At 40.8% G+C, this 9,324-nt stretch overlaps 1 protein-coding gene across 1 annotated transcript in view; it reads left to right on the top strand.

The window, feature by feature from the left end:
• Window positions 1–1,340: 1,340 nt before the first annotated feature.
• MYO3B (myosin IIIB) overlaps window positions 1,341–9,324 on the top strand; it is a 373,253-nt gene continuing 365,269 nt past the window's right edge. The window contains exons 1-3 of the mRNA XM_045560289.1: window positions 1,341–1,413; window positions 1,850–2,064; window positions 3,064–3,198. Coding sequence (XP_045416245.1) covers window positions 1,341–1,413; window positions 1,850–2,064; window positions 3,064–3,198 — 423 coding nt within the window. The remainder of the gene's footprint in view (window positions 1,414–1,849; window positions 2,065–3,063; window positions 3,199–9,324) is intronic.

Genomic DNA, 9,324 nt, shown 5'->3' with positions numbered 1-9,324 from the left:
TCCCAGTGCTAAGCCCAGATGCAGGTGTCCCTGCTAATGGGGAACAGGGCCACACTAGTAAGTGTAAGGTAATGACATTTAGGTTGATGGACTGTCATCTCAGTGCCCTCCTCTGCCTCTCTGGCCTTGACTAGCACCCCAAGCTGGGCTTCTTTTTTGCTCTTACAGAAGCCAAGCCTAGAGCAATGTTCTCAGGTGTCAAGAGGTTTTGAGGATCTTGCAGTAAAGAACACTGAGTCATATCATGACAAAATTATTCCCTTTCTAATTAATTTTCTTTCTGGTCTTCTAATGACATCAAGGGAAAAGTTTGTACCAGCCTTTAGTTCCTTTCAATCATTAGATGATCTCCATTTTCAAGACAAAGAGCAGCCTTAGGCCAGAGCCCAGGGCCAACAATATCTGGATGGACTTGAACAACACTCTATTGTTTGTAGTGTAATCATCTTTTTGTGGTTAATTTTTATATATGGCAAATGATACTGGTTTTGCATTTAGGGTAGTACTATAAAGTGCCTTTAAAAGACATTTAAGTGAAAAAGCAAGTAATTTAAAAGTAGCTAGTAACTAATAGCACAGATGATGTACAGATATGGCAACATTGTGAAGCATGTGGTAAGAAAGATTGGTTTTGTGAGTCACTGGATAGGAGGAAAGTTTACAATTCCTGAGAATCTTGAAACCAGCACATGAAAGGGAAGAGTTGTTTGACTAGCCAAACTTCCAGGATCAGTGCCTCAGCGCAGGGTGGGATTTGCCTGGGCCCTCAAGGTACTATACTGGTTCCAGGCTCCTTTGCTGATTTCTTTGTTTGTTTGTAATGGTTTTGAAATGCTCCCAATCAGACAGGCTTAGGAAAAAAAGTGAATTTTTGTCCTAGGTCAAAAGGCTTTGTGTTGGGAGAATGCAGTCTAGAAAATAATTAGAATTAAAAGTGCAAATTGGAATGCCCAGCAGGAGGCAAAAGTGCTCACCCTGGGTGGACACTAAGCCACAGTATGGGGATCAGATGCCATGGCTCTTGCTGTTGGAGCCTGATAGTCCCTCCCCTGGGCTTTAGAATCAGACCAGAGTTGGGACCCCTCATGTAGCCTGAGAGCAATTGCAATTGAAGGGGCTTTTTCATGGCATCAGTCTTGGGTGACTTTGACTGCCAAGCTTGCTGTTAGTACTTAAACTACCCAGAGCTATGTCCTTATTAAATAGAGTACTAACTAAAGCCAAGTGAGTTTGCAGCTCCTGGTTAATCTTTTAATGTGATTCCCATACTAGGCTATTGCTGTATGGATGGGGTCTGAGCATGGCTAATCTTTGCAGCGCCAAGACCTGTGCAGCAGTGGATGCGTTCTTTGATTGATGCTTGCTGCATGCACCAAATTCTCCTTATTGGCAGTCTACACTTTGTACACAAAGGTTGGGGATTGGTTTCCAGTGGCCATCAGGGAGCCCTGGTCAAGGTTACCATAACCTGGGGGCAAAGGTTTTATAATAGATTTAACCATTGTCAGTCACCCTCCCTGGCAGCAGCCACAGCAGCCTCCATGCAGCAGTCTACCGAGACGATTGTCCAGTCATGACCAGAACATCCTCTTTGGCCCTTTTACTCCCTCTTGCAGTGTGTATATAATCTTCACTTTTAGAATCATGTTTTTAGAATGTTTCAGAGTCATATTACTTCTCCATTCTGTTTTCTATTACCATATCTTAGGAAGGCATTAAGTTCTTTTTGTATAATAAAAAATCTATTTGATAAGAGGAGGAAAATAAAAAGAAAAAGTAACACAAGGTTGCTGGTTAAGAAACGAAAATAATTTTGTTTCAAAATTTCTGCCCCTAATCCTGTGATGAGTTGTGTGTACCAAACTTTTTTCCCCCACCAGGAAACATCTGTATGGATTATTTCACTGCAATCCTATGATGCTTGGACTGGAATCGCTTCCAGATCCCACAGACACCTGGGAAATTATAGAGACCATTGGTAAAGGCACCTATGGCAAGGTCTACAAGGTAACTAACAAGAGAGATGGGAGCCTGGCTGCTGTGAAAATTCTGGATCCAATCAGTGTAAGTAACAGTAGTTAATTGTAACCACAACCCAGTGGTTCATGCACATTGAGTTTTTAACTTCTTTTCTTGATTTTAGGGATTAATTTCTTGAAACCTGTTATGAAATCTCAAAATGAGTTATGATTTGTCATCTTCCCTGAATAGACTCCACTTGGAGTTAAAACTTTCCTTTTGTTTTGTTTTGGTTTTGGGACCTCTGAGCTCTTCAAAAGTTATTCTCTTGGAAAGAGTGTTATATTTTACTATCTGGTCTCCCTGTAAGTTACAAAATGACTCAGACTTGGGGTATTTGATTATCTTTTTTTGTGTGTGTGTGACAGGGTCTCGCTCTGTTGCCGGGGCTAGAGTGCAGTGGCATCATCATAGCTCATTGCAACCTCAAACTTCTGGGTTCAAGCGATTCTCCTGCCTCAGCCTACTGAGTAGCTGGGACTAAAGGCATGTGCCACCACACTCAGCTAATTTTTCTATTTTTTATAGAGATGGGGTCTCATTCTTGCTCAAGCTGATCTCCAACTCCTGGTCTCAAGAAATCCTTCTGCCTTGGCCTCCCAAGGTTCTAGGATTACAGGTTTGAGCCACAGCGTCCAACCAATATTTGATTATCTTAAGCTGACATCTTATTTCACAGCACTGAGGTTATAATGCTGTATGTTATTTTGCACAGTGAGGTTGTATGTGCTCTATCCTATGTTGGGTCCCTTTGAGCTACTTCTCCTTAACTGCTTTGAAAACTTAGATATTTTTTAATAAAAAAGATTTTTATGATAGTATTATTAAAGAAAAAATATCATAAACAAATTTTATTGATATAATAATTAAGAGGTTTAAATTGAGATCTGAATGTCTACTGTTAGGTATTTTGAAGATATGGTAATGATGACATTAAAAATACATAGTAAATATGATTAAGTGATTACTTGAATATGTTATCATATCTGTACCCTTCTTTACAGAGTAAACTTAACCCAGCATGCCTTTTTCTACTCTGTTTAGGATATGGATGAAGAAATTGAGGCAGAATACAACATTTTGCAATTCCTTCCTAATCATCCCAATGTTGTAAAGTTTTATGGGATGTTTTACAAAGCGGATCACTGTGTCGGGGGACAGCTATGGCTGGTCCTGGAGGTAAGAGGCCCCCATTGATTGGATGACCTGTGATTTGCACAGAGGGCCAGTGGCAGGCAGATGTTTTGTTGTCTAAATAGTTTTTTTTTTAAAGAGGGTAGAACTCATGTTAATAAATAGTGTTTTAAGATACACATTTGAGGAGTAGGTCCCTCCTTCGTGTCACAAGTACCTTACCAGGTGTGAAGTTCTCTGCAGGTTCTTACGGGTAGGCCATATGCTGAAAATATTCTTATTCCTCTGCTTCAAAAGTTTAATAATCTTTTCTTCTAATACAGAGTGAATATAGGAATACAATTGGAAACATTTATTTTCTTCACTAAACTGGGAACATTTCATAGTAAACATGTTCCAATTGATTGCAACTCATTTTCAAAAATTGTTAACCCAAGGTTTTCTTGGCTTGACAAGTTTGGATTTGCCCACTCGTGTTCATTAGTCCTCATCTTAGATTAAGTTTCCTGAAAACTGACTCTGAGAGTTGTGTATGGAAGTTTTATTGGAGAGTTCTTGCCAGAGATAGAACTGGAAGAAAGTGTGGAAGGCAAGATCAGGTAAGGAGGCATTGAACAGCAATATGGTTGCAGCAGAGGCTTCAGCTGATCCTTTGGGGAAATGGAGAGCTGGGAAGCTTTTTTAAAGTTGTTCTGAATTGTATCGCCATATGAGCCAAGCGGTGTCTGTGCCATCCCAGGAGGGAGCATGGCCTTGGGGGAGGCAGTTCCCTGTAGTGGAGGGCAATTTTGAGTGAGGTGTGCAGCTGGGAGCTGGGAGCAGGGAGCAGTCGATACTCCTAGCAGCATCCACTCTGAAGAGGGGATCTGAAGGGAACATCACTGTATCCACCGTAGTCCTGCATGTTTTCTTCCTTAATAATGGGAATGAATGTGTGCATCTCAGTGCAAAAGAGTCAATTGCCCACAAATAGAATTCAATAACAAGGACAGTAATGACAATATATAAATTAGTATATTAGGACAAGTCTATTGCCACGTTCTCTCTCAGTCTATCCTCCTTTGTTCTGGACTCTGCCCCTCTGAAGCAGCTCTTGCCTCCATGCCTGAGGTCACATAGGTGATCCAGGAACAGGTAGACACAAGTGGACGCCTTAAGAGAGAAGTACCAAGAGGACAGGACAGTCCTCACTTCACCATCCGGTGCCCGAGCATAGGATAATATGTACTGGCTGCCATGGCAACCATGTATGGGGAGTTCATTTGTTATATTCAAATGGGATAATCTGTAGGGAAACTGGTTTGAATACATTAGTTGCCTTCCTCAGAATATAAAAATGTAAGGGATTTTGGTTTTCAGGAATTATCTTTGTCCCTTTAGTTGCCTGGCTAAGTCGTATAACACATTCTCATATTATCATCTTTTTGGTTTTATTAACTCCCTGCCTCTCCCTCCACACCAAGAATATTAGGATTTTATCTTGCCAGTGAAGCTCTTTAGCACTGTTGCTATATTTATCCTCAGCTCTGTAAGTTCTCTGTGTTTTAAACCTCATTGTAACTTAGTAATAGAAGTATAGTGACCAGGAAATCTCAGTTTCTGCTCATTTTCCCTCCTAACTCAAAAAGACTCTGCATTTAGACATAGAGAACTAGATTTTTCAGCAATTTTCCAGGGTCTAAAAAGGGGCCTTCCCTCTGTGCAACCAGGCAGGCAGGAGGGCTGCTCATACCTAAGGCCACCTGATGAGTGAATGCTCTTCCTGATGAGGAGTGGCCCTCAGGCACAGCACCTCAGTAATGGCCAAGGCAGCCAGAAGGGTACACGTGGCTTGAAAGATGAGAGGGAGCCCAGAGCTATGAACTGAGCCTCGTACTGATACTCAACTGCCAATTGTCTCTTGCTTTTTCAGAGTCACCCCAGGCAGATAATGAGGCTGCCCTGAGACATTGAATTATTCATACCTCAGCAATACAGTGCCGGCACTTATGACTTTTGCTGGCCATTTTGGCCCATGCCAAAGTTGATGGTATGGGATGCTGGCTGTCCTCAGTCTTTTCTGTCCCAGGCTGTGCCATCTAAACCAGTCTACTGGATGGTTATGTACATTCAGTGCCTCCAATAGTCTTATAGAAACACAGGGATTCCTGGACTCCTAATACTGACAGAAGCCTGTCAGTTCAGTCCCCTAGTGTTCCATTGAGGGACAGAGGCCCAGAGAGGGTAGTAACATGCCTAAGGTCACATAACCTGTTACATGGCAGAACTGGAGGGATAACCATGCTTCAGCCTTTTCTGTCATCATGTGCTGCTACTGCCTGTGACGCTATCTGTTGAATCATGGAAACACTGATGTGCAGTTCCTAGCTGGGATTGCAGCACTTCCTGATAACCCCCCCCCCCCAACACACACACAGCTGGATGACAATGACAATCCATGTGGCACCCGGACTATTTTGCTGCCTCTGCAGTTTTTTTAGCCATGCTTTAGGAGACTCACACCATAAAATTACGATCTGTTTAATATTGTTCTCCTCATTCTGTATATTGAGATTAAATTTATGTTGCTTTTGCTCTTTACTTGCCTAACTTGATAAAAGGGCTAGTGAGAAGCTATTCCACAGAGCAATTCTAGAGGGTAGAAAAAATGTTATTAATATTCTACTTAAATCATTACAACTCTGAAAACAAAAGCAAGTAAAAATGTCATTTCTGAAATTCATTACTGTTAGTAGAAAGCAAACAAATAGACACCTACTATATTAGAAAGATATGGAGTGAAAACACTCATATGTGATAATGTTTTGGAAAATTTGTGAATATATTTTATTTTAAGTGAATATTAAATTTTTAAAAATCTAAAAGTCCTATCTCTCACATAAATTAAATATGTATAATAAGAAATTAGACCTTTAAGAAAAATAATACTCAGAAAAGATACCTAATATGTGCTAAGACATGGGCTAGTTTTTCTTTTTCCTTTAAGTGTAAAACCTTCAGCAAGTAGAAACTATTAATTTCAGCATGAACTAAGTATTTTACTTACAAGAAATGGTTTAGAGTACTTACAAATGAGGCCGTGAACAAAGTAAAACAAAACAAAACAACCCTTCAAAAAACAAAACCCCAAAACAAAACCCAAAAATCTTTGTTTTTAAACAAGGCAAAAGAATTAGTTTTTCTAAAATCCTTTTTTTCCTCCGAGAGAGACAGAGAAAGACAGAGAGAGACCTCCATCCACTTTTTGCTTTTACTCAAGGCCCTGGAAAGTACAGTCTGTGCCTAAATATTAGTATCGTTGAAAATGTTATATGTCAAACCATTTTCACCCATTGCTGTTATAGCATGCATTAAATTTACCAGGTTAACAAATCATGGTCTTGGCCAGACTCTGATGGTCTGGAACATAGGACTGGTAGGTTTTGATTGACCAGAGATGGTTAGAAAGCACTGGAGCATTGAATACTGACGTGGACAGTGTGAGAGATACTGGAGTGCTGGGAGTCAGGTTGAAGGTATAGAACACTAGGACTGGAGAGAAGGGAAGAACTTTGAAACGCAACAGAGTTACATCCCGCATGCATGTGCTATGTGTTTAGCAAAAGAGAGTGAGTTAAGCTGAGGAATGGAAGTGATTCTGACCACCCACGGCTCAATAAGAACACGCCCTGGAGAGAAACTGAGGTGGGAGGTAGGAGTCTCATGGCGTGGTGTGAGCATCTTTCCACTCCGACTGAAGATCTAGGATTTCACAAGTGACAAAGCTTTCATCCATCTAGTAAGCTAGTGACTTTACCTGGTATTCAGTAAAATAAGTATGATCTGTCCCAACACAGGAAGAAAAATGGGCTGCTCTGGACTTACTGAGAGGTGGACAGTATTCAACATGATGCCTCCTAAGGGATTTTGACTATCCTTGAGTTTTGCTTTATGTTCTAGAGAACCTAACACCCTTCAAAGACAAAGGATTGATCAAAAGGGCATTGAAAAGAAATTCCTCTTAATTCTGTAATTTGACTAGATCAAATCAATATGCTGGTATAGAATCTACTTGAAAGTTGGAGCCTAGGCTAGAATAAAGGTCTGGTGATTGTGTTGCATGCACCATTCTTTAATAATGTAGAAGAAAGTTGATGGCTTTTTGAGCAAGGAACATTTTATTGCTTGAAATTATGACTGTCTTAGCAAATGCACATACTGTGATTGAATCAATATTCAGCAATGTTAGAAAATAGATGAGGAATGTAAATGATTTTTCTATTTTTCTTGGTTTAGAGCAAAATGCTCATTAAATTCTAGAGGCATCCAGCTGCCACATTTCATGGATGCTGAGGGTGTGGGGAGGAACTGCAGGGATGGAGACACACCTCTCTATTTGAGTCTGATGGTTGGCACAGTCAGTGGGAATAAAGGGTTGATGTGCCAACCCTCAGGGTTGGGGTAGGAGGCTTGGTTGCCTTCTTACAACTCTAAGGGATTATTTTATTTGGTGCATTTAAATATAATTCCTTGTCATGCTTTTAAAATGTTCAACACATTTCACTGAACATTTACTCAGGGTAGACAATTGTCAGTGTGTACCTGCTTTCTTTTTTTATATCCAAGTGCCCAGAGTCTTTTTTCTATAACCCACAGGCTGCCCTTTAAAACCTTGCTGGTGGGCTTATCAACTTCACAGGACAGCTTCCTTTAAAGGTGCCCCAAGCAGTTTAATTATATGTTTCTATGAATCCTGGGAAGTCAGACAGCTCTTAAACTCTGACATTTGGTGAACAAAAGGTACCGACTGAGTAAGATCCCTTTGTTGTTTTTAAATCCATAGTTGAGTTTTGATCCTGCTGACAAATAGCTACTCTTAATCCCTTCGTAGGTTCTAGAGTTACGAAGAAAGTTTGAGTTGGCTAGCTATATAAAATATCCCTGAAGAGGCCCTTGTTGCGAAATTGGCCACACTCAAAGTAGGGCAGGAGAGAGACCAAAATGAGGTGTCAGGGGAAAATTCCAGGGTTGCATTCTCTTGGATCATCACCCAGCATTTAATTTAAATTTTCTGTCGGTAGAATTTTAATAGCATCCTTGCAATTCAAGAAAGCATGTGCCTCCCTGAGATGTGAGCCAGGCTGGGGGAGCAGACCTGATGAAGGTGCTATCATGCCTTTTATTCCTATTACTGCTTTTGTTTTAGAGGAATAAAGAACTGTATCGATATTTTCCTAATTCTCAGTTTCCCTAGATTGTCTCTTCTTCACCTTCCACATCCAGATGGTCAGAAATTTCTATCAATTCTATCTCATAAAAGCCTCCCAAATCTGTCTCCTCCTTTCATCCTCACAGCTCTTGACTTTTTGACCCTGCCTCCCTTGATCACCTCAGCATCTCCTAATGGATGCCTCAATTCCTGGTGTTGTCTTCTGTCCATCCTCCAATCTGCTGCCCAAATCATTTTTCTAGAATGCAAATCAGAACATCAAGACCTCTGCCTTAAATCTGTTGATAGCTTATTTTCCTTATCTAATTTTATATCATGGTTTTATAATGTACATAATGTAGAATAATAAAGCCCATACTTCTTAGCAGGGCATACCTGTCATTCCCTGTCCCCCACCTTCCTTACCCATCTCCCTGCCCTAGGATCCTGGCATCCTTTGTCCCAAAAGTAGCACAGTGTTTAGAACTCTCTCTGTCTCTCTCTCATACACACACACCCCTCCCTCAGTCTTTCATGGTCTGTTTCATTCCACACAATGTCCTCATGTTCCTTTTCCCAAGATGTCCTTCCCCTTCTTGTCCTCCTAACCAAAACCCATTTGTCCTTCATACTCATAGTAAATGTTATGTCCTCTGGGAAGATTTCCTAGACTGTCTGTTCCTTTTCACCTTCCCTCAGCAGAGTTCACCCTTCCCTCTTCCGTGCCACCACATTCCCTGAGGCGTATCCCTGCTTCCACATTCCATACTGTAATTATTCGTGTCCATTTCTGAGGGATGAGCTCTTTGAGGCTAGGGATTGTGTCATAGTCATGATTATTACCTGAGTCAAAGGTAATAAACCAGACAGTCTCAAACTATTGAGAACAGAGAGATGACTTTCTTTTCAATAACTGAACTCAACTTTATTCTTGAGCCCCCAGGCTAACTAGAGGAGACAACTGATTCTAACCCATTTTGTTA

The sequence above is a fragment of the Lemur catta genome, chromosome 8 (genome assembly GCF_020740605.2).
Source record: "Lemur catta isolate mLemCat1 chromosome 8, mLemCat1.pri, whole genome shotgun sequence".
NCBI lineage: Eukaryota > Metazoa > Chordata > Mammalia > Primates > Lemuridae > Lemur > Lemur catta.
This window is presented reverse-complemented; position numbering and strand designations above follow the sequence as displayed.